The sequence below is a fragment of the Pleurodeles waltl genome, chromosome 6 (genome assembly GCF_031143425.1).
Source record: "Pleurodeles waltl isolate 20211129_DDA chromosome 6, aPleWal1.hap1.20221129, whole genome shotgun sequence".
In the NCBI taxonomy this organism is placed as follows: domain Eukaryota; kingdom Metazoa; phylum Chordata; class Amphibia; order Caudata; family Salamandridae; genus Pleurodeles; species Pleurodeles waltl.
Genome location: NC_090445.1, coordinates 738,172,762 through 738,199,337, shown reverse-complemented (window position 1 = coordinate 738,199,337; position 26,576 = coordinate 738,172,762). Strand labels below are relative to the sequence as shown.

The 26,576-nt window shown below is 44.4% G+C and overlaps 1 protein-coding gene across 1 annotated transcript in view; it reads right to left on the bottom strand.

The window, feature by feature from the left end:
• Positions 1-26,576, bottom strand: part of SHTN1 (shootin 1) — a 541,662-nt gene that overhangs the window by 227,680 nt on the left and 287,406 nt on the right. Inside the window, exons 5-9 of the mRNA XM_069239264.1 lie at positions 25,871-26,030; positions 22,210-22,307; positions 20,464-20,545; positions 18,443-18,537; positions 10,548-10,694 (exon numbers count right to left, since the gene is read on the bottom strand). Of these exons, the coding sequence (XP_069095365.1) occupies positions 10,548-10,694; positions 18,443-18,537; positions 20,464-20,545; positions 22,210-22,307; positions 25,871-26,030 (582 nt within the window). The remainder of the gene's footprint in view (positions 1-10,547; positions 10,695-18,442; positions 18,538-20,463; positions 20,546-22,209; positions 22,308-25,870; positions 26,031-26,576) is intronic.

The following is a 26,576-nucleotide window of genomic DNA, read 5'->3' as shown; positions in this document are numbered from 1 at the left end:
GTGTTTACAGTCGTTAACTGCCTTACCACATTCATTATACAAGACCAAGCCAGCTCCAAACCCTTCCCAATTCACTGTTCGTGTAAGAGAGGCAACACGTTTAGCCTAAATCTACCCACAAAATATCTTAAATTATACAAGAGAGTATAAAATGTCAAAATGGCAAGTCTTATAATATGAATTGAGCCAGCTATTTACTTGCTTTCACTATTTCAATACAGTCGAATTTAAAGGGGAATTATAGCATAAATACTAGCTTTCCTTTCAACACATTAGAGATGTGTCAAAAATGATAGAACAATGCAGGCCTTCATTAAAAATATTTAGTATGGGGGCTTTTTAAATGCTAGCGGATGGTATTTCGCCAAAGCATAAACAGGGCTGCTTGGACCCTAGGATTCAGTGGAAAAAACTAGTGGAATAGACCCTCCTTCTCAGCTTTAAATCTGAGATGGGATATTTCTCCGCACACCCATTAAGGTTCACAAGAATGTGTTATCTAATACCTCAAAATCTTGGATTGGGCGGTACTAACCTACATGTTTGTCATCATTTCCATTACTCTAGAAAACTACACCAGGGAAAGAAAGCGTTTTCCCAAAAGTTTCAATTTAGATTTTTTAAGAGTTGCATTTTAGCGGCAGTTTCCTAGACTAGAAACTTGCATGTGTTAGATGTGAGGCTTCTGAGGTCAGTATGATACGCACTGTTTCATCAGTGTACTTCATGGCATCATACGTTGAGGACCCTAGCCAGAGGGAGGTCCACATTCAGGTCTCCATCCAGCATTTTAAAAAAATTACCTTCTGTAGCACTATTTCTGGGGGATACCTGAAGATTCCTCATTTTAGAATACTCCCCAAGTGTCACACTTCATCAGGACGTTTTTCTCCAGCAATGCAATCACCTGCCACTAGGTGGAGCCACACTGCTCTTTGCTGCCTTCATACTGTCCAAGAAGTGACAGGGAGAAGCCACATAACAGCGCCACCTTAGCATGGTAATGTAAGTATCTTATTTTTCCCTTTCTGTACCTTTAAACACAGAGGGTAAACAACTGTTGGGTCCAGTGTGCTGATTCCTAATTTGTGACCTTCTCTGATGTTAAAATAGGCCACTTCACAAAGGGGTGAGGCGGAAGGGTAGTGAGGAATCTGCAATTAGATAGTTTATACCAGAAAGAGCACTACAAAAGATCAGTAATTTGTTCTTCTGATGAATATGTCTAACCTCAAATTCCTCACTTGAGAACAAAAAACAAAGCATTACCTCCCGAGGTGGAGGGTCTGTGGAATGGAATCACACAGTATGTCCTAAAGGACCGAGATAGTGAAAGGTCCTTCCAGCCGGGCTTGGCTTTAAAGGAAGTTGTGCTTCGAAAATGTATGCACCGACGTTCATGCCACAGCCTGGCAGATGTCAATGACAGGTACTTCACATGCCAATGCAGTGGTAGCAGCTTTAGCCCTGATGGAATGAGCTTGCAAATCTTCTGGTGGCTGCTTCCTGGCTAGCACGTAGAAGATCTTTATGAAGAGAACGATCCACCTCAACAAGATCCTCTTCTGCACTGCCTTTCCTTTTTCACCCTAGAGAACCTCTCACAACACTGACTGATCAGACAGTGGTCTTTGGTAAGAACAATATAAAAACATAAAGCCTTTTTGGATCTAAATGATGAAGCCTCTCCTCCTCTTGTGAGGGTGAGTGGAGGCAAATAACATTGGCAGGGCAATAAGTTGCTTCTCACAGAATACGGTCACAACTTTAATAATCATTTGTGTAGGGAAAAAGTGGTGCAGAGCAGTTGCACAGAAAGTGTGTGGAAATCACTCACAAGACAAGCTGAAGTAATCACAATTATGAAGACAGTCTTTAAAGTCAGTGGACATAGTGAGTAGCTATCCATCAGCTCAAATGGCGTACACATGAAAAACATCAAGATCAAATTAAGGGCCCACTGTGGTATCACAGGCCATCTGGGAGGAAATGTGTATCAAACCTTTTATAAACCTCATCACAACAGGTGATTTAAAAAAGGACAATTGATCCAGCAAATGGCAGAAAGGAAGAAAGGGATGAAAAATTACTTTTATTATTTCCCAGTGAAAGGGGTCTTGCTGGGCCAAGGACAAAGCAAACAAAAGAACATCTGACAGCTTGGCATGTCAAGGGTCAAATTTGCACACACCATCCCATGCCACAAATCTGTCCTAGTGCTCAGCATTAATGGAATTTGTGGAAGGGCACCTGGCAGTGAGGATGACATCCACCACTTCCAGTATAAAATCAAATACAGTCAACTGCCATCGCTCAGTTTCCACGCATGGGTATGTATGTTGTGCAGGCTTACGTGAAGGACCCTGCCTTGCTGCTGCAACTAAAGTGGGAACCTGATAGAAGGACAGATGCTTGCTGCCAGAAATTCCAGGTACCACACTCTCCTGGCCCAATCTGGCCCACTAGGATCACTTGGGCCCGGTTGCTCCTGATCTTTTTTTTTTTTTTTAGAACTTGTGAAAGATGGTGCAGAGGTCGGAAGGCATACTTGAGTCCTGTGTTCCATTCCAGCCACAATGCATACTAATGAGTGTTCTCATTGAAACTCCAACACAATTTTTTTTTAACACTGCTCTTTCTTGACAGTGGTAAAAAGATTTAGTTGGAGTCCCCCCCCACTGCCAGAAAATGTCCTGTGCAACCTCAGGATGTAGATGTCATTCATGAGCCTCCTGGCACAGGACCCAGGGCCCCACTCACCCTGCTTGTTGAAATGCTCTATGGCGGTGGAATGGTCCATAAGAACCTGGATCAGCCGTCCCTTGATGGACAACAGGAAGCCCTCCAGATCTAGGTAAACGACTTGCAACTCCAACAGATTGATGTATCCAGCCGTTCAAGGTGGGGGAGTGGAAAGACAACAGACAGTTAATAATTAAGGAGGAGACGTTCAGGTCTGCAAAACACAGGGAGATGGTCACAGGGCTAACCGTCAGATTCAGAGGCGCCCAGCCCTGCCAGACAATCTGTTACCAAATAGTAACCAAATTCAGCACCTCTGGAATGAAGAGGTGCCGTCGGGGTGTGTTGACTTAACCTGCCTTCGACACTTCAAGTTTGTACACAACAGGTTACCACGCCTGTATCTCCAGACTAGAGACACCCTGTCTGGTGCCTGTGAACTTTCAGTGGCCTCAAGCAGGTTCGACCTGACGTAGAAAGTGCTCAGTGCCGTACTCCTCTGGATTGAGGTACTTTGCCCAGTACGATATGACCTAGTAGTACTGGACTCTCCAGACGAACACACTAGAAGCAAGTTCTGTTGTGTAATACTAGGCAAAGTAAAGCACTCCTCGGACTCTACTCACACCTCCGAGGGTTCCAACCTATGAACGGGCACAGCACACAATGAGCATGCAGCTGAGGGTCATACGAGAGAAATGCTTCCATGTCAACCTCAATGAGCACCCAGCAAGTTCCTGCAACAGTGATCCGTTCACTTCAGATGCAGTCTGTGGGTGCAGTGGTCCTCATAAGGAAACCATATACCAGTAGTGTGAGCAGTACGTTGCTACCCCGCATCTGGTGCGCCCAGTCTCCAGACGTAGTTCCTGGTCCACATGCACACTGCTCCTGGCAAGGTGGAGTCAGGCACGATGTACTCGCAAACAGAGGCCACCAAATCTCCAGATATTACCGATCATGATGTAGCTCCCTCTCCAGAGGTCTTTAATGTCCCTAAGACTTCCACAGAGAACAGGGGGCAAGCCAACCTGCCCTTGGAGGGCCACTTCAGGATGCCACACAGCAACAGCCAATCAGCCTCAGGCCAGTCTCTAAATGGGAAGGGTGCGTGGATGCCCTTCCTTGGACAGTTATCCTCCTGGGCACCCAGATTCCTCAGACAGTGTGCTGTTGCAGTCTAGCATATCCGTCGGAGGTACTCTAAGGTGCAGATGTTGAGCACCGCTATTTATACTAGATAAAAAATTTGAAGGGGGTAGTTCGAAGGATATGTCACCCATAAATTTCCTCCTTGTCTGCCCTGGGGTTCTGGAAGGTATATATGTATCTTTATGGTGGCCAGGCTCTGGCTCCGGGAGGCCATGTGTCACAACTTCTCCCCCCATCTAACTCACCAGGTCTCAAATGGCAGGGATTTGTCATGCTGGATGCCCGAGTTTTATAGTGGTCCTCTGGGGCATTGTACAGATGTGCTCTTCCCCTGGGACCTAGGGGAAAAAGTTTAATTTACGGGCCACAAGAACCAGTTCCAACAGCTAGAAACGACCACCTTCTAGAGTGGCACTTCTTGGGCAGTAATGACAAAACTACCATTACCAATGGCTCGGGTTTGTCATCCTGACTCAAACGATACCAAACAGTATGAGGCTGCTCTCCTGCAACCCATTATTGTAGCCGGACTTAATCAGCCTCAGCGCCACATATCACTGTAAGGGTAGAGCAGCTCTCGTGGGCAGTGCAAATATGAGTGGGTGTTCAGCACTTCCCAGGCACTTATCCCTGGTGCACATACCAACCTGCCAAGGCAGGTGGCACTTCAGCTACAGCCACCACCACGGTGCTTTTGTGCCTCTTTTGGCCTGAGCCCTCAGGCTCCGTCCCTATCATGAAATACTCATGCATAACTATGCGCACCGTGGTTACTTCAGCCATGTGCGTATTCACATAGGAACCACCTCACCTGGTCATAGAGCTGGACACTTGGGTCGGAGAGGCCAACCCCCATCCATACCTGGCCCGGCCACTCAAACCCGCACATGGGTAGTGGTGCCGGATGGATTGTCATCTTAGAAAGAAGTGCTGAATCCTCGCCTGCCACCCAAAAGGATGGGTGTAAGGCACTAAAGGCAATCTAAAGTCGCTTGGTGGCTGTTGCCAGAGGGCAAGGTGACTGGGAAGGCTGGCACCCCTACTAACCTGTATTCTGCTTGGCTGACTGGGGCAACTGCTGTAGCGGTGGGGAGAATGTTGTTGCCTAATGACTAGCCCCCTGAAGTAGTCTCTGCATTTTCTGAACTGACTCAGGAACTACTTGGCAGGGGCAACACAGCCACTGACTAAAACGTGAGCCATGAAAAGGCACATCCATGAGAGAGGCTTGTCCATCTCCAGAGAATTGTATGGAATGCATCCACGTGTGTCGGAGCACAGCACCAGGGCCAACCACCAATCCCAGTCAATCCATAGTGTATAGGCCAGCACAAATCACATATTAGGGTATTTCCTGTCCACCATGTACTGTATGCCAAAGAGGCCCTTATACCTTCCAGAATGGCCAACAAGATCTCACTGACATGAGTACATGTGTACAGCGAGCCAATAAACAAACAGCATTGACCGATCTCAATGCCGGGCTAGCAGAAAAGAACATAAATTTTCCAAATGCCTCAATCCGCTTGGACTATCTATCTGTTTAGTGACAACTCCTGATCCCCAAGAGTTGGTCTGTCATGCCTGTCTACCTGCCTATCAACCAGTGGGCACAAACAAGGTTATGACCATTTTCTCATTATTGGTGAGGGACTCATTAAAGAGGAGCAAAGGCTTAGACGCAGCTCCCCCAAGTTGCAAAATTTCCTTAAGGACATTAATTTTGGTCTCAACTGAAGGCAGCTGCAAATCCAGACCACAACTGCAAATGATGCACTCTCTACCTTGGGAGGTCCAAATGTCAAGTCAAATCCTGTTTTAGGAGAGGTATTAGTACTACTGGCCTCTCAGAATAGATGTAAGAGTTGTCCTCTGTATAGTAAGGGGGAGAAAACCATCCCCACCATCATCCCAATAGCATGTAAAATGTGTCCGAGCCAAAGAGATAAAGGATCCTTTGCTGGCACTTTCGCCCTGGTGGAGACACTAGTTTGGAGCCAGTCGGTTTAACTAACCGATGTGCTTTGGCCTCGTAGTGTGTCATGGGTCAAGTTAGAACTGAAGCTGGTTCGTTGTCTAAACACTGGATACAGCACCAGATCCCATTCTGGCACCGATGAAGAACACCTCGGACCTGGTCTTAGAGCTAGAGTGGTTGTCTGTACTGGAATCATTAGTACAGGGCCAGGAGCAGTGCCCAAGGGGTCATAAGGCACTGAAAACCGATCCGACGGTGTAGTCTGACTGAAAGCCCCTACAGTTCCTTGAGGCCTGAAGGCACGCCAGAGGGGGCGGAAATGCACAAAAAAAATCGGAAACATGTTTCTCTTGAAGGCATGTCAGAGCCTCGTTCAGAGGGTCATGGAGCAAACAGGAGTTATTGGGCCCAACCATGGATCCTGAGCAACAGGGCGAAGTAGCACTTTAGTACTTGACACAAGTCTCTCTCATTGGGAAGGGGTGGGAGAGGGGCTTGGAGAGGTGAATACAGGGGTTGAATACTTGTTCACAGTTCAACATGCGTGCAAATGCAGCAATAAATAATTGACCAGCCAAATTACTTTTGTGATAAAAGAAGAATTTGTATTTTACCACTATTTGCACAAAGCAAAATATGACATTCACAAACAACTACACAGTCCCCCTGAGGTCAGGGCTCTAGTGTTTCTTTAGGTGGTTACCTGGTCCTACTTTCTCCTTGTTAATAGTGATGATTATTAATTCCCCATTCAATATAGGCAACATCCCCACTCCCCTGAGTCTCAAGAGTCCACAATGACTCTCTATTAACGTCACGAGTATTCTAGCGCCATAGTGACTGAAAGTTCCTTGTGGCTCCTCACTGCGCAGTACGTTTCTGGCCTGCCCCACAGTGGGGGAGGGGTGATGCAGATCCCTCACCTTGGTGACAGTGCACAGGAGATCCTGTGTCGGCCCCATTTCTCTGGTGATGGTTTTGACCATGTAGCACGTCTTCTTGATCCCAATGACCCCCTCTGGGCTACAGAGTCACTGTATCCTCACTTAGCAAGGCTGTTGCCCGCTCCCCACAATTAATTCCTCAGTGGCAGCCCCTCCTAGTATATGGGTCACAGTCCACCACCTCTAATGGGCTATGGCCCTCAGAGTATGGCAATCTTCTCAAAGTGACCCCTCCTGGCTTATAGGGTTGCCGGCTCCTCACAATGCACAGGCTGTGGCCTGATCCGTGCAGCTATGCACACGGCTCAATTCACGGCAGCCCTGATTTGACATACAAGGGTTGCCAACATTATCCTGCACACTGGTAACAACCCAACCAGTGCAGCAGCTGTCTCCTCACACAGGGAGTACACTCAATACAGCTCCCTACTGGACCTCGCTCACTCCAATGCTCTCCTCTTCTTCGCAGGGCACGCTGGTCTTGGCAAGCAGGCTGGCAATGGTGCTCCAGGCTCCAGAGCAGGTGGTCTTGTATTACCTGGGTGATGCCTCTTCACCAAGCAGGGAGACTAGCAAGCTCTGGACCCCAGTCCTGGTCACAGGCAGAAGTCTTGCAGAGATTCCCCTTCTCACAAAGGATGCTTGGCAGATGACAATCTTTGGAGTCTCAAGCTCCTAGGGCAAGGGGTGAGTTAAGCACACAGCAGTGGGACTTTAAATGAGTGAGTCTCTAGGCCTCACTCCAATAACCCAGGTTAAAAATAACCTGCTCACTTTTATTGATCACTACACAATATGCTGCCACCAGGCACTCAGGCTGCTTAACTCCTGGTGAAGGCAGTAGCCTTTCACCACTATGAGGGTATCACTTTTGGCACCCTTCCCGGTACAACAAGACCGCAATTTGTGAGGCATTCCTTTGTCATGGCACACAGGCATGATCCATGTTTGACTATGACAACAAAAATTAGCATTAGGGATCCAGACATCAGTACAATTGGAACGCTCAGGGCAAGGGTGCACGTCAATTATCATGTGAAGGACTTTTCCGTCCCAACAGCTTCAATCTGCTCAGTGTCACAATGGCCCAGGAAACTCAGGGTGTACAGCAATTAACTGAGGAATTGGTTCAGTGACTGGGGACCTAGAGGAAGACCAAATGAAATGTGACACCCTTGCCCTTCCCTTTGATTACAGAGCTGTGGGATGGAATTAATTCCCACTTAGCTTTTTTTGTGTTTGCTTTTGGACTCTGATGTGGACATAACAGAAGGCTTTGGCCATGATTTAGACCTCACAGAAATGTCCTTTAGCTAGATCAGGTCTGTGCCCACATCTTGTGCAGGTCCGTGACTGACATCATCTTTATTCCTTTGCAGCATTGTTTGAAACCTGTTGTTTTAGGAGGGGGCAATGGGTCATATGTATAAAAAATAGGAATTGCACTTCAGGTCAGCAGACCACCATGCTGGAACGCTTTTTTATGAAGCATTTTTTTTTTTTTTTTTTTTAATGCAGCCTGTTTTCCTTAAAGGGGAATTAAGATGTGTTTAAAAAAATAAATTGAAACGTTCAAGTTTCATTATTTAAAACTAGGCAGTGGTCCCTTGGACCACCACCTGCTCCTAATCTTTTTTTAAAATATTTACAAAGCGGTAAGGTTCCCATGGGGACTCCTTCCAATTTACGAATGTTTACCACTACCTCTGAAGTATTGGTAAAAATATGAATATTTTGCAACCGTAATTCGGTTGCAAAACATCCATCCATAGTACTGCTATGTGGAAGGGACGTCCTAAACACGCACCTTCCAAATACTGAATTGCTAAACACAGATTGCAATTCCTTAACACGTTACTGAATCGTAATTTATGTTTTGTACATATGAAAAAGCACTTCTGAGGTCAGAAACTGCCCAAATGTTCCCTAGCACACTGGTTTAGGCTTGGGTTTAATCAGAAGGCCGACAAAATTGGGAGTGGAACTTCAGATCAGCGTTGGAAGAACATTATGTCAGCAAACAGGGGTGATGTTTATATGCTTCTCCGCTCCTTCACTTCCTCAGTGTGGAGCAAACCAACAGCTTTGCGACGCCACCTTTTGGAGTGTGGGAACATTACTGGAGTAAAGTTCCAGTCTGGGGAGTATTCTAAGGCATTGAAAAGTTAGGCTCATCTAAATCCAGGGTGTAATGAGTAAGGTTAGACTGTGTCAAAAAATAGGCCAGGCATCAAAATAAAAGCGTCCCCCACTTGAGGGGAGTGAAACCTTCCACACAATTAAAACCGTTTCTGCCGATCTTAAGACTGTATCAGGTGGTTCTAGGCGTTCATCAGGACAACTATATTGTCACTGTACCAATTGAAAGTGAAAAAGAAAAGAGAGGAAAGCGGTTATATTCTTGTAAAATCTGTAAACATGGCCCACAGTTAAATCATGTAGGTCAACTGTTACCGACACCCGCTACCAAGTTGACTGCTAGGCTTCAGGCCTCCTCACCTGAATGAACAGGAGGACAGCGGACTGTACAGAGCCCTGTTTATGTTCGCCAATTAAGGCTTGAGCTGAAGCTTAGCACACGACTTGGTAGCGGCTGTCGGTAACAGTGGACAATATATTCAGGACCACAGGAATTATGTGGCAGGGGAGGGCCAAAGTATGTAGCAGACTTGAGTAATTTATACAGCAAGAAAAGGTCAACTATGCAGTGTAATGTGGCACATTTTATTATAGTATTACTTCATTATTTAGTCATTTTTACACTTGTTAACACTGCCTGGGCAGTGGTAGCACCTCATTACAACTAGTTTAACACCCAAATATAAAACTAAGCAACAGAAAGGTGACCAGTCAACCTTTGCAAAGGGCCTTTCACTGTGCTGCAACACACATTGCATCATTTTTAGTAACCTAGAAACAAGGTTTTATTCGTTAAAATCTGCAGAATATGCAGAAGATGATGGATTATGTGACAAATGCAGCATATCAATACTTAGGTGAAAAATGCTGCAGCAGTCTAATCACATAATTCCAATGGTCTTGAGTATATTCAATGTCAGTTTGGTAGAAAATTCATAAATGCTGTGTTAATTTCTCATCTCCATTAAATTACAAGACATCATCCAAAAGTGGCGTAAGGAGGGTATATATCATGAGTCTGTGTGGAAACAAGGCATGCTAGCAAACCAATACAATCACAATAATTGAAAGCACCGATGTGGAAAGAGCTTGCTGGCCACTGCTTTACTTTTAAAAGACCAAACTTCTTGATATTTGTGATGCCTATTGTATGTGATGCAGATGTATTATCAGTGGCACGAAAATGTTAGCATTCATCAGGAAGAGAACTGAAAAAGCAGTATATGTTCAACTCCATCCTCACATTAATGGTAATCATACCCTACATGACTACCAATCTGGCTTCAGATCATGGTGCAGCATGGAGACCGTTATCTTACACATCGTAGACAATGGCCTCTCGGCCACAGATAAAGATAACCCTTTCCTCCTGATACTGCTGGACCCCTAACCTACCACAGTCAAACATCTGACTTTCGTATACACCCTGCAAAGTTGAATGGGATTTACTGGAAATGTTCTTGTTTCTCTCCTTATCTTTCCAAACGATGCCAGATTGATCACAAACGAACACCTTCAGGTCACAAAAGAGTTCACGGTTAAATAAGCGCAATGCCGGAGAACAGAGAAAGGAAGACTGATATCTACGTTACCTTTTGTTGATGGACAATTTTTTCTTCTTCCAGTTTCTGTGTCAATTTGGCATTTTCATCTAATGCCTTTAAGAGCTGTTCATTGGGTGCAGCGCTCTGAAGTAAAAGCTGGCTTTGCCGTTTCATTTTATTTTGTTCAATGTACATCTGTAAAATTAAATACATGAGCTTTTATCAAGGTACATTTTCACGGTTCTACAAACTTGGAGACAGCATTACAATGTAGGGGCCTAAGGGTTCATCTAACCTAAAACAATGGAACTGATATTTAAATACTGAGCATGAGGAATCTGTTGGTGATTTTTCACAGAACACAGCTCGTCTAATCCCACGCAATGCCAAGCTACCCTGATACCTTTGCTTACCACCCAATAACAGTGCCAGACTGGGCATCCTTTCACTCTGGCATTTCCCCAGTAGACTACATGCTAGAGGCAGCTTTTAGAGGTAGATGGTCCACTATGAACCAACGATAAAAACCTCAAGACCCCATTCAAGTCATGGCCTTCAGTAGTGCAGGCTGGTTAGAACATTTTTTTAATAAAAATGTCTTCTTAATTAGATTTTCATTTCTGTATCACAGAAAAGAATGTCAGTAAATAACTGCAATGACAGTAGCTTCCTTAGGAAAAACGGGTTCTCACGGGTATAAGCAGTTTGGGACTCGCCTCCTCCCTCTCCCCCTTTCCTACCATAAATCTCAACACCGAAGTCAACCAGTCCCATCAGATACATCTAAAGTCTCCCAGTAAACTTCATCCTCTCCAACAGCCTGTGGTTATGTGGAAATAAAATGTGTTTACATTCACTGGGGAGAGATACCAATCATATACAATTTTATAGTAAGTCTCCATTCCAAGGATGCTGTATGCATTTTGCAGTATGTCACACCATAGTTTCAATTTAGTAGTAAATATTTTTGTATATACCTTTCCATTAACGTTATTAAGTGCTTTTGGACTATATACGGCACAAAACTTTGGAATTTTACTTTACTTTGGGATTAGAGAAACATTACCCTCACCCACTGAGGGGGGTCACTTTGCCCTCTCTTATGAGTTAATTTAAAAGTGTTGTCAAATGTGGCACTAGGGAGGTGGTAAAGGCTCACTTTCCAACAGACGTTCTTCTTTTGCACTCTACTCTCTTCAGGTAGGCCATAGGCCTAATACATAAACTCAGCAGGATTGCCATGAAAGAGTCCCAATGGCATGTGGGGCGACTTCATCTTGGGTATTAAACTGAAAGCATTCCCTTCTATGGAACTGGATATTGGTTCTTAGGGCTGGAAACTGAAGCAAAGCTTAATGCAATATCCATCTTTTTGTCAGATGACTTTCCAAATTCCAGGTCAGGGTTTACATGATCAGCGCATCATCTGAGAACACTATTGGGCGTATTTTGTGTTGTGTAGAAGAGGCATTATTGTATTGCTCACCAAAGCATACTCTATTCTTCAATAGGTCCAGTGAGCATGGGAGAAGGGTGTGAAGTGTCTCTGATCTAGGGGATGCTCTCCCCAGGGATTGTGGCGCCATGGTGTCAGGAAAGTTATTAAGAAATTATTCTGTTCAACATTAGGAGCATGAGCGGTCAATATTTCGACTTCAGCACACTGAATTTGACCTGACGCCATAAAGTATCTACCATCCGTTTCGCATTTACTGGTAATAGAGGCAAAGCCCAGTTATTTATGAAAGAAGAGACCAAATTGTTATGCTCAGTTCAGACTAATGGCTGGTATGCTATTGGGTATCGTTTTAAGGTGATGCTCATTGAGTCTCCCTAGCTGTGTCTCGAAGTGAAAAAAGCATCATACATTTCCTTCCACAGAGAATGCAAAGGTTTGACTCTTGCTGGGCAAGTTTAGTCCCTTTGTCTTTTATGAGACAATTTTAACCATAAATGAGGGACAAGATGAATTATTTTACTGTCTCGTGGTGCCCAACCCTTGTATCTCCCCCCAGTATGGACTTCTACCACTGCAGTTCCACCGAATCTCAACCTGTGACCTATAATGCCCCCCCTTTCCCAAAACATAAAACCCAACCATGGTAACATTTGAAAAATTATAATTAAATTACAAAGGAACAGATTTATCCATGGGCTGGGTCCAGCACTTAGGGCTAGTTTGCTCGTCTCCAGAAGAACCACGGTAGGTCCGACTGAAGCAGGACACCTGTGCTGGGAATATCTGGCTATCCCATGAGTCTAGGGGGGCTTCCCCTTCCGGTTCAAAGGTCAACATCCAAGTACCAATTAATGGCCCTCTATCACAGGTCCCTGCTACTAGGATGACAAAGGTTGATCCGTGTTTCCAGATCAGCTGCTTCAACTTCAGTGGTGGGCTCTGGTTACTGTCGCTGTGACCCATTTCCCTTCTAGAGTGGTCTAAGCTGCTTCACTTGGTGATACACTTCTTGATGTTCTTCAGTGAACTGAATGGCCAAAATCTGTGGTGCTTTAATCTTGTCTGTGACATGGTGAATCTTGTTTTAGTAATCAAAGGAAATGCCAAAGGTGTAGGGCAAGAGGTACTGAATGCGCTCATTTTCCTGTTTGTCAGTGATTGGTACACTGAACAGTGTGGCCGAGACCTTTTTTTGGTCATGTGAGCAGTCAAAGTTCTGAAACAAGACCGACTCCATGTTCGTCAAGGCTCAGAAGACTTTCTCCTTGACTTTGTAGCTATAGAATTTAGCAAGAATATCTCCTGTTACTATAGTGTCTGCAGTGCTTGTGGGCCTACTCGGAGAGCTTTCTCCCATCAGACCTTGAAATAGTCGGTACCGGAGAGTTCAGAGACAAAGATCCACCAGAAATAGTTCCAGGTCGGCTCCCTCAACACTCTTTGCACTTTAGGGTAATTGTTTCTGTTTGTACTGTGGCTGTAGTTGTTTTGAAATCCGTTTTTGTGCACTTGGGCCGTTTCACCTTCACTTCTATGTTTTAGTAGTCTAATGCCCACCAAATCAACATCTGTGCAGTGTGGGGCTATTTTAGGTCCCAAATCCTCATTCAAGTCTGTGAAGCCTGTACTAAGATCACTCCTAATTTGCTCTCTCAATTCCACTTTGAACAGTTGCAGGCATCAGACGTATGCACCTGTGGTGTGGAGTGCCAGACTTAGGACCGGTGGAGAGAAGGGTGCAACTCCTTTTGACGGCTGCCCTTCCGCAGGTGCCCAACAGAGCATTGTGAGAAAACTCCAAGGTACTCTCCACAAACCATGACAAAGCAATGTGAGGGAGCCTGAAACATCATGCAGGCTGGTACATATATATAGTGACGGCTGCTGTGTTAAAATATCAGCTGACTTGGTAGCTGCCATTCTAGCAAGGCTGTGGGACCGGCGTCCCTGTGGGCATCTGGGTTTTTCTATCCTAACTAAGAGAGTCAGCATTTCTCAGAGTTATGTTTTGTGCTTAGTATTTGAATTGTCAGGGAATGAATCTACTTCTGCACGGGCCACACAGCATTCACCAGAGCTCAATCCCCAGCACACGTTTGAATCCAGAGCAGATTATTGTGGTCCAGTACGTGGTCCCAAGTGCTGCACCACCCACAAGCTTTGAAAGGCAGAGAGGAGGACCAAGGCTTCCCTTTGTCACTGGTCCCTGCTGGCAGCCACCAAACCATTGGCCTGTCCCAGTGCATGAGCCTCGGGTACCTTCCCCTCTGTGCTTCAACAGCAAGGTCCCAGGAGACAGTCACACTCTGTCTTTGCTGCACCGCCTATAGGTGTGAGGGCACCCATAGAGACTGCAACCTTCTAGGGCTCCACGGGCTGCACTGCTGCAAGTGGGATTTTGTACTTGCTCAGTCTAACCAGGTATTTTCTCTCTCTCCCTAATTCACCTCTCCTATGGTAGAGGCATCTGAGATGCTAGATGGACCCTGATGGAGGCTGATGAAGGCAGGCCCCACAGGAGCCCAGGAACAATGCACTGTCTCAAATCGGGCCACAGCCACGCCCCCTTTTTGAACATTTTTGTCAAGGTTAGGTTTGGATGTCAGTCCAACCCTGCCCAATGCAAAGGTCCATTCACAGGTAATTCACAACCAAGGCAGGAGTGTCACCAACCAGGCTGCAGTTTTGAAACCTGGCACACAATAGGGAATTTCTGCATCCTTTGCATTTATTTTTAGATGTAGAACTTTTTGACCAGTGCAGTGTTCAACATTGTTGATATCCCATTGTCCTCCTAGACTGCCCCTAGAGTTCAAGCTAGCAGTCAACTGATTTAGATTTGCTGTTAACCAGAAACACAGTTACTTAGTACCAACTCAACCTATCTCCATCTTAAACTCTTCAATTAACAGAGCACCTGTGGATGCACTTCTGTGTGTCAAACCAGAAGCAAGTGGCATTCATTTTCCCGCAACAAATACCGACATCCTGACACATAACTTTTCTAGTATCTTCCTTGAATTTCACTGGCAACAGATGGTACAACAACTAACCAAGTTCGGAGGATAGAAAATAGCGGTTAGCATTAAGGGCCAGATGTAGCAACTTTGCAAATTGCGAGTTGCAATTTGCGAGTCCGAGCGACTGCAATCAGCTGTGAAATCACTGACTCAACAAATGTTAAAATACCGACGGACGCGTTCTAACACAAATTTTGCCGCTAAGGGTAGCGGAATAGATTTACCGATATTAAATAGATTGTTTGTTGAGTCAATGATTTCACAGCTGATTGTTTGAAGCACAATATTGCTCAGATATCATGCCTTGAGAAAGCCCTGGCATATGCGCCTTGTGGGGCGAAACACATGTTGGCTGAGCTTCTACTTCGCTCTGTGATTTATTTATTTGAAGTATAATTTGGAGTCACTTACTTCCAACAATAAACCTTGAATTGGATCACTCTTTTCGAAGCTCTTTCTTATGAACTTTACTGAACTTAAGGCAATTGGATGCCTTAAACCATTACTATTAGAAGTGGGACCTTACCATATGCTTGTAGTGCACATTTCAAATGGAAGATTAGGGTCCATGTCCTCCGGTTCAAGCGCCCACGCCTGCTGAATGAACTGGCATTTTAAACAGGAAGTTTCCTTTTCGGACCCCTTTTTGTGTAGCATCAGGATAGACAATCTAATGTGTGCATTTGAAACACGAAGGCATTTTTGTATTCACCGTACTACATGACAAAGAAAGAGTGTAGCATTAGCCACAGGAATATTAGTTGGGCAGTGAGTGGACACCTTATGATGCAAGTCAAGAAAGATAACAAACTTCCCAAGCTGAAATAGCCTAAACACCTATTTAGTCATAACATATGGGTTAAGGTCACAAACGTTTAATGCTCATGTATCTGCAATACTAGGTTTGAAGGAAAAGACCATAAAATTACAAAAGATGGGTCAAAGCCATACTCCTGGGCTTTATAACTGAAGTGCCCTAAGGCCCAGAGGGAAAACGTGCCTGATTTTTGTGCCTTGAAGAAAAGATGTGCCACAGAACCTTGTGTTGCCCCTTACCTATTACTCATCACACGGGTGGACATTTGATGTACCGCCACTTATGTGCCGGAGAGGCTGTTGCCCTTGTATCTAAGCTATGCCAACAAAGGTGCAGAGGAGAACATGTTCTTGGGAAACACCCAGAAAGTGGAACACAATTAGCACCCAAAAATCAGGCGTTCCAGGGGACTCTAAACACTGCATCTGCCTGCGTGGGGCTCAAGCCCTCTCTCAGGAGCCAGGCGTATGTAATGCTAAATGTGAAGGCACTGGCCTCTGCACAGGATAAACTTCTAAGTCACAAGCCATTAGGCTGCTATCCGACGTCAGCCAGTACCAGGTGCTTCCAATGGTAAGACACGAGCTATGACAAGGCGTTTATGGCTGGATTTTTAAGTCACAAGACATGGGCAAAGCCATATAGCTACACAATTAAATGACAAGGAATAGAGGCATAGTTAAAATACTACACTGTAAAAAATAGGCAGAGGCAAGAATGAGCGAAGTCCACACTGCTCCAAGGCTAAGGTTGCATAACTGTAATGCTAGGTCACAACATCTGGGCACCGGGCAGATAGCTTAAATTCTAAACTTAGGTATGGACCAAGGGCACACAGCTGCAATATCAAATCACAATCCTCGACCATGCATGAACTACCAAGTTCCAATGAGTCAACCAAAGCCACGTGAGTGTAATTCTAACTCACACGGCATAGGTCTATGCCACATAACTGCAGTTCTAATTCACAATTTGTGGGTCACGGACAAACAACTACATTCTTAGGCCATAAGACACTGACCAAGCATGTGTGAAATGCAATGTCACAGGGCTGGCGCCATGAACTTGCTATATTGAGTCATAAGGCACACGTCTTTATATAGCACAGCAGCAATGGTGCACTGCAATCCCGTTGCATGGCATAAGGAAAACCCTACAAAGTTGAATTGTGAAGTCCCAGGATTTGAACCTCTACACCCACAGACATGCTTAATTAATTAGATTGATAGGTTTTTGACCCACAATCCTCTGATGCGAGCAGCTTGTTTGATGTCAGCGAAGAAGACACCAAACTGCCTTGGTCTGAGTTACTGGTAGGCTGTTATCAGGAGGACCCAGTGGCGTTGTTCTCTGAAATTGCCACTGCGTTCTATCTGGCCATATCTGCACTGGGGACGAGATGGGAATGTAAACGTAGGAAAGAACTCACTGATGGAGAATGGAAGCAAGTACTAGAATATACTAAAAACGGGTTGCGATATCCCAGCTTCAAGTTCACCCAGTTTAATTACTGGCAACAGACATTCCTGGCCCCTGCTAAAATAGCGCACATGCACCAAGGTGCCGCTGAAGGCACACTTCCTTCACATGGCGATTCTACGTTTTTGGAAAGATATGATCACACTGCTGTAGGAGGTAACCAACAGGAGGCTTAATCCTCACCTTGAGACGTGGTGTCCGGATGTCTGCGAAGAACTACTGGTTTAAGACAACTGGGCAAATTCACAGATGTGGCCCAGTGATAGCCAAAGGGAATATCGCCATGGCTGGAAGCCCACCGAGTTATAGAAAGTGGCTTAGTGATGTGAAAAAATGATAGAAAAAGCAAAGATGTGGAAAAATGGAATACTGCACAAAAAGTACAATGGTTGGAATACTGCACAAAAAGTACAATGGTGCAGAGCTGAAGATACAACTGAACCGTGACGGGTCCTTGGTAGCCTCTGGTATTAATGGCTGGACGTTTGGATGGCTGGGTGGTGATGAATTGACTGGACTTGTTGGTTTGGATGGAAGGAAGAGGGTGTGATGGATCTACTGAACATTTTCAGGACTGCCTGTTTAATGCATGATTTGACTTCATCCATTTGTATGTTGTCACCATCAGGCCTGTAGTATAATGAATTCAGTACGTCGTGCAACGATGGCTTAGCTGGGGAAGTTTTTTTTTAAATTGATGTTGGTGAATTTTACGTGCTCTACCCTACTGCACTGTGTATATCGGTATAATTCTAAAGGATTTATAGTGTCATTCTCCTCTTTTTGTTGAACTCATCTAGGGCCGTAGAGTCAAGTGTTTTGTACTGTATTATCTGAAAACCTACAAAAGAGTTATATTACAAAATAGTTACAGACACTGACCGAGTTCTTCTAGTCCAGATCAAACTTCGTTCTTACAATGGCTATTTCAGAAACGAACTAGCTTCTGTTAACCTCCTCCCATCCTAAAAAAACATAAAACACTGCGACAGGTACTAAAGAGCACCTACTTGTTCAGTCGCAAAATAAAACTTCTATGTTCGACACAGAAAATCCATTTCAGGAAGCCTGGAGTGACAATGAGAGACCACAGAATGCTCCAAACACAAAGCGCTTTGGGTGCTAGGAGTGACGCTGTCTTCTACCAGCCGCAGTACAATGAACATACCTGATGCGCGACTGATTCTGCAGTCTTTCGCAGATCTTTTTCAAGTTCTAAGTTCATCTGCAGTTCTTCATACTCCTCTACAGCAAGCACTGACACTGGGTTGGGAAAGAATGCACAAAAAATAACATTAAAGAGCGAGCGAGCAATTCGGTATTTTTTAGCCCACACTGAAGTGACCAATACAAAAGGCTTAAGCTCCCATTCCACTTTTGCCAGAGATGCAGGTTAGTTAAATCCCTCTGGGATAAATCTGGGTCTGGACTTCGCATTTTCACCCTAAACTAAAAATGATTACCCATTCTGAGCTTTTGAGGTCAGAATGGGGAATAATAAGCTGAAGGTGTTTTATGGCCAATGATTTCCTCACCTTTTCTCCATCATCAACCTCTTTTACCCACACAAATGCCTGCCGGCTCAACCCAGAGGAATTTCTGTACCGAAAAGGCCAGGGAATTGGGTAATGTTGTAGAATTAAGATTTGGAAATCGGACGCAAGCATTGTTTGCACCCGATTTTCATTTTATCGAGGCATTCTAAATTAGGGCATTGGAGTCTTTATTCAATTTGTTGCATTATAGAGAGGAAACACGAATTTTAAAACATTATATAACAAACGTTTTGTCAATGAATTACTCAACATTCCTAAAAATTATAAGTATGATTTATTACCATTTCACCTAATTCCATGCCGGGCTTTTTAATATTAAGAGTCAGAACAAATCTGTACAGAGAAACAACCTAGGAATGCTTCAGTTATCGCCTGCTGCAGAGGGTGGATGAATACTAACTACTAACTAACCTCGCCCCACATCTACACTAGGACACTAGTCTTCAAACTGGGGAGGATGTGTTCTTTGGCAGTGCGTGAAGCTGTCCTGGAAGAAGTACTGGTCAAATGACTGCGACAGCGGGCACCCTATTGTAGCGCCCCCAAACTTAGGTAGACTTGTTCTGCTTTTATTATTTAAAAAGCGTCAAATATCCATCTGCAGTAACACTGGCACTTTGCTACTCCGTGCCCTGATAGTGGGGTGAAAACTCTCAATTTAGGACTGTTGGTTAATGTAAGAAATGTCTAATCTCAACATCACGCTACCTGCTGATGCTGACAGAAACACTAAAAACGCTCATGTTAAAAATAAAATCTCAAATGAAGAAATAAGCATGTTGCAAGAGGTGTACAATTTCCCCACCCTGATCGTCAATTGCTCCAAAGGCTTCATCTCTTGAACTTTGTACTCCATCCTCCTACGATGCAGGTCCCACAACCACCAGAGGCTCTCCATCCTGCATCCAGATTTAGGCTCTTTTCCTAACTCTTGCAGCGGAACATACTGCCTTGTAAAGAAGGTTGACTGGCTGCCAGCCAGTATTAAAAGAATCTACAAAACCACTTTTTCTGCAAGAAAAATCCCACCTACCTGACCATAACAATCCGTGGGACTTTATGCACTAGGATTTACATGCAAAATCATTGCTGTAAGACGTGGCCCAGCATTGGAAAGGAGTTGACTCTACAATAGCTTTCTCACCTTGCAGGTGAGTTACTTGACTGAGTAAACATTAAAGCCTGGATCTCCCAAACATCAGTTGGGCACTGTTGAGAAACTGAAAAACATTCCTATATTGGAAAATGACTGGTTATCTTCCCTGCAGATTTACTTATGTTAATGTGCGGTCCTCTAGATCTTAAACAGATGCCACTGCCTTTCAAGGATGGTGCTGGACCTAAATAAAATGTTTCCAGCAAAAGATCCCCTTGACTCATTCATGCAAAGTCTTCCATAAGCTGGTATAGGATTTCCCATCCCGTCATCTCTCCTTCCATGCCAACACACACTCAACCCCTCGACACACAGCACAAGGCAAGGTGTAAACACGAGAGGTATACTGGAGAACATCAAAAGTGTTAAAATGCCTTGGAAGACAACAGCATAAGAGGCCTGACAAGATACTACGGAAGAATAACAACAAAAACAGGTCGGCTACTGAACGGGATAACACTGAAGATCCAACAGTACCTCGATTACATTTGTTCAGGAGCTTTCTCTGGTCACGGACTTCTTTGGAAAGAACAATGTTTTCTTGCTTTATTTTATTCACCTAAAGTTGGCGAAACAGAGACACAACCATCAGTGGGAAAACTAAACGTTGTGTTTTAAAATACAGTAGTGACCAGTGCTTGATGTCTCTCAGCTGGTTTCCAAGCACTCTCAATTTTCAAACAACAAGAGAAGTGAGAAACAAGAAGGAAGTAACTTGTCCCAGGACCCGATCAGAAATCTGGTAAAGTGCACTTAAAACACAGGTTTCCAGGCTCAAAAACCAACCAACAGAGCCACACATACTGCCGAGTTACACAACATTCTGGAACTGTCCTTAAAGGAGGACACGTTTGTACCACATGGACGCACAAGTATGTCTGCAGTACAATAAACTGGGTATGTTACAGGCAGGCATCTGCATCCCTGTATAGGACATGGGGTGTTTGTGTGCCTGCTGATTCCTGCGAGTGTGGACGTGTGGAGCAAGTATCTCAAGTGTGTGCATGTCTGTACAGATGTATTTGAGATTGATGACGAATGCTGTATGTTTTTATCTGCATGCATGCATGTCTGTATATATTTAACTAAGTCTCTGTGTGTCCTCAAATGGACATTTTACTTAACGTAAATCCTCTTTTAGAACTACTTCAAACAAGTCACCCCAGTATAAATCGTTTGAGGTCATAAGCACATTAACTGATCGTCTCTCAGTTGTTTAATTATACACTGGGCTGTTATGATCTAGACTAACTCATGTGCATATAGAGCATATTCACTGTGGTTGAAATTGGCACTTTAAAGAGATTTAGGCAAACAGGCCTGAACATGACCTCCACCCGCGACTGTTCCATGAATATATGCAAACTGATTTTGGTGATCTCAGCCTGGTTGTAGGTGGCCCTTGTTAACATTGCTAATCCCCACATTACAAAAAAAACCTGCACCAGTTCGGCACATTTGTCAAAATCAATTTGTTCTTTCCTCAGCATGGCAGATAAGGATAATATCTGGGCTTTACAGCAGTTTCTGATCTCTCCATTTCTTGGACTTCGAAGCAAAGAAAGTAAAGCGCAATGCGTGGGGGTCACTTGCCGTTCCACCAAGGGCTGTGGAGAAACTGGACATAATGAAATTATTTGAAGTTTTTGATGAGATGTGTGCGTCCACTCGGCAGTAGAAAAAAAAAATCAAATAGGCTCCCAAAATGTCTTATTCACAAAAAGGCAGTTTTAGGTATACAAATAAATGTCACCAATAAAATAAGTGAAAACAAAATGACGATTTTTCCTTTTTAATAGGGTGCTTTTTCACATTTGGTAGCCTTTCAAATCCCCACTGAAACTGTAACCCTCTAAGCCAGAAGTCTTCATACTGGGGGGCGGGCCCCCCTAGTGGGACCGCTAGACTCTAGCCAAAAAAAAGCATTATACAGATAACAGGCCTTTGTTTTAAGCAGAAGCATGTTATTGCATTCTTTAAAAGGTAACATTACTTAACTGCAATGTTTAAATAGGTCTAGACATATTTAAACATTGCCTTCTTTATAAAAAAATAAATGTGAAGAATTCTGAGGGGGCCCAGTGATTTTTATTTTTCAACAGGGGAGGCGCGGCATTAAAAAGTTTGGAGACCACTGCTCTAAGCACAAAGACTGCCTGGGTTCAATAAGTGTTAAAACAAACTGAAACTTAGAGGGGAAAAGTAATCATATCGGATACCTACCTCTCCGATCACATCAATGAGCTTGGTCCTCAGGGTCTCCAGCTCGATGGCTAAATTCTTCTTCTCCTCTTGAACAGTTGAACATTGGTCTCTCAACTCTGTGACAAAAATAGGTCAAGAGATTTCAAAATAATGCTCATCCACTGTGCTGTAAACAAGACTCGCTCCCCAGTATTACCTCAACACCATGCTCCACCTCATAACACACTCTATCAAGGACGTTCACACTACCGACAGGACACAGGGCTTAGAACCAGCAACTTCTCCTCAGTGAATATTTGCTTATGCGCTTGTGCTTTCTCGGTGTGATGCTTAGAGCACTAACCCTTTCCAATGTAAATGGGAACATTTTCGACATTGGGACTAATTTGTCTGAATTTTTCTTGAAGAAAAAGCAATATCGTGCATTAGGAGTCAAAGGATGTTCACCAGGATTAGTGTTTTTTTTAAGGTTTGTAACCTTTTTAAAAAATAAAAAAAAAATCAGAATTGGAAGGCAACCTCTAGCGTGCCATACAAGGCCTCCCACCCCCCCCCCCCCCACCCCCCACCCCCGGGGCATGTCTATGTTGGCCCCTACAAAGAGGTTGGCTTGCTATTCCTTCTTTGTCTTACAAGGTACTTTTGGGAGGTTGGTGTGTGTTTATCGATATTCATGGGCTTGGCGTTCACGGAGGACCGGAATGCTTGTCCCATTTGACATGCATATATATCCACAAAATAGTAGATAAAGTTGGCTGTTCCGTTTATATAGCAGAGTGCTACCAGGAAGATCATATAAGAATAGTACTGCGGCTACTTCTGTGGCTCGTGTCTTCGGTAGCTTACCATTATGGTAAAAGTAGAGGACTAGGACATCCATTAATACAATGGCAGTCACCTTGGCAGGATGAGGGACTACTGAGCCTGCTCCCCAGGGCTCTGTCTGCACACTTCACTATGTTCTCATCATGGGAGACAGGACATTCACCCAGTAAAGGTTCTTCTCGCACTGCTGAACTGTTGTGTTTGCACAAATAAATATTTGCTGGATCACTGCCTTGCATGATTGTCTGTCCCTCTGAATTAGCGGGGTTAGACACAACAGATCCCATTGCACATTTTTTGTCCTGGTAAAAGCCCTTGAGCTTTAAAGGTCATTTTACAGGCTGAAACATGTCAACAAATAATTAGGGCAATAGGGTAATTATACGCCATTCTTACTCCCACCTTTTGGTTTTTACCATACCTAAACAAGCACTAATAAAAGGGATACCTTGGTTGCTCCAAGTATTTTTATTCTGGGAATATCCCAGTTGCCACTGTACCTTAAGAGCTCCCTGGAACATGACTGAGCAATCCTGGTTGTAAGGGACCTGGGTGAAACGTGATAATTAAGCATGCCACTACTAGAGTGGCTAAGTGTCTAACAAAAAAACAAAAAAAAAGTTTTTTTTCCAGTGCATAGGTTGATACTCAAGGAATTTAATTCTGTTAAAATTGATTCTGGGGTAGGATACCCTTTAGTGATTGTGCCATACTGAGTTTTAGAAGGACAAGGGATGGCAAACTCGGATGCAAGATGACACTAGTTTATTCTGGGAGAACCATGTATATAGTATGTTAATGTAACTGACCATTGTCACGCTCCTTCAAGGGAGCGATTGCCTGATACTTCTGTGTCAGATTCTTATATGTCATCACAAAAGCCTACTAATCTACAGTTCTTTTTCCTAGTTGTTTTACTCCTACTGAAAGTCAAGATTTTTATTTGGAGATCCAAAGTTACAGACGTTGTTCTGTTTAATGTTCTGAAAGAAGGATAAATAAAGTTTTTAAAAAACATAGTTCATAGTTATCAAAATAATGTAAGATTACAGTTTCTGGAATTGCGTATTGGTACGATTGCTCAATTTCTCCTACCACACGCACACACATCACCACCTTGGTGGGGGACCCATATTCAACATCCCTCAGAGGCACTCATCATTATCCCAATCAGTCCAATCTACCCGTCACAGATCACACTTACCCTGCTTGGCACGTCACCCCAGCGAAGATGATAAGCAGAGCCTCCTTGCATCAATATGCTCTCCATCCAACAGCCAAAATCTTGAAACATATGTAACACATTGTTCTTTCCAAATACTGATGCCCATTATATAATCACTAAAAGTGGGACTTTAGTAAAAAATCTCTCAGCTCTCGGCCTCTCTGGGACATTTAAAAAAAGATTTCTGGGATTATGAGTGAATGACCGCTTGTCAAAGCTTGTGGTCTTGCAGTGACATGTATGTGATTCTGTGTCACTCTCTCACAGCTGGCACGCGTGTCTTGGTGGAAACCTGTATTGAGACACTGCCATGGTTCTGGCTGCCTAAAGTGCTGGCTAGGCTGCAATGGTGATATCACTGCTAGAACAAGCGGGACTACCTGCAGCTTTAACATTGCTCCGAGATGCAGGTATTTGCTGCCAACATACTGAGGATCTCGAAATAAAATCAATTCCTTTGCACAATCTTTTTAAATAAAATGTGAGAATGAAGAAGCTATGTTTCTTTGTTTTGTACTAGCGCTCCCGAAAGAAGGTGCTTTGATGTGCCTTGAACAAAGAGCCGCTTCTGTGTCAATTTAAACCAGTTATCACGCTAAGTGGGAAAGAAGGCACCTCCATGCGGTCCGACCACTTAACAGAGGGCATTACTCTTCTGGCCTCTAGGCACATGGGCAGGGTTAATGGTGAACATTGGGAGAAAGGTTTTTTAAACTAGTGTCATACCATAGTGTTGACCGACTGGATTAGGATCACATCAGAAATGCTATGGAAATATGTAATGGATTTAAAAGTAGACACTCTTACACATAGAAATGTGTCCAGCAGATACACGAGTTGGCCCTTGTAGTATGGAAACCAAACTTCAAGAAAAAAGCAACATGATGTTAAGAATTATAATGGAAACAAATGTCCTCTGTAACTCAGCATGGAACGAAGGGTCATTAGCCCTGCCGGACCATGGCTCCAGCCCAGGTGCAGAGTCACAGATTCCAGATGCCCTCAAACGGTAAGAGACCACCTGAGTTCTAGGCAAGGCCCAGCGTGTACAGTGGGCACTAGTGAACTTCTAATTGCATTCATTAATACGTCACCAGCAGATAAGCTGGAGGCCAGTCCACTTCAGTGTCTGTCATAATAGCACAGACTGTTCGGTTTTCAGCTTTGTTTTGTTTTCACACGAAGGTCATAAATCATATCTGCGTAGAAATAACGTTCTATTATTCTTTTGCTGATTAAAATAAAACCGATCCCGTCGGAAAGTGGTTCTGTGTCTTCAGCACCACCATTCTGCAAAGTTCTCCAGTGTTACTCCTGGGCACCCACCCCTCCCCAGGCATCTTATCAGAAGACCCTCTCAGCGTCTCCACTCTGCTGCTAAATCGCCTCTTGTCACTATCATAATATCTCCTCGAATTCATAACATTCAGCATTAAGTCATTTCAGTCTATTACTTCCATTAAGCAACTGGCAGGTAAGTCTACGAAACCCCAAAGGTATCACATGTTGCCATTAAAGCTTTTCTTTTATAGATTTACCTGTTCATTCTTACACTATGAAAGGACGGACCACCATACTTTGTGGTTTGCGTAATTAAAGATGGGGCCACAGGTTGACCTACACACCCACCTTTCATCTGCTGTTGGCAGCCAATGGCGGCGCACGGTGCGGCGGAGGCGTCGGCGGAGGGGTCGTCGTCGTCGATCTTGATCTCAGTGATGATGTCTGGTCCCAGCTTGGCCATGTACAGCATGCTAATCCGCTTCAGGGTCTTGTTCTCCTTGTTCAGCTGCGCATGGGCATGAGCGGGGTTACATGTTAGGAAGGGTCGTTAGAACCCGGGCACAATGCATTTTCAGCGGGGACAAGAAGAGTGCCCCAACCTCACGCAACTAAAAGCAAGCACTGTCCTGGCATACCTCAGCAGTCTCAACAGGAATCACGCTTCTGGTGCAGTCTCCTGCACATGGCTGTAAACTCGAAGAGTGATAGCTGCAAACCCCCAGCCCCACCCACCCGCGCGCGGCTCACAAGTTGGAGTGGGAGGCCAGTGGCCTTTTCTTGGCCGGTATTAAGTGGGGTAGCATCGGAATATATCAAGCTCGCTCGGCCAGCTCACTGGGTAATGCCCGGCACAGACTACCCACTCACTGATTTGCAAACACAGCCAGGCTCGGCCGGGCACAATGGTTCTATTCTGACTACCAGTGTTTCTCCCACTGGCATCGCCAGTGAGGTGTCTGCTCTCAACACGGAACCTACTGCAAGAAGAACTGAGGGTGCAAGGGTGGGAGCCAAGAGATCATATAGTGGTAGCCAGCGATACCAACTAGGG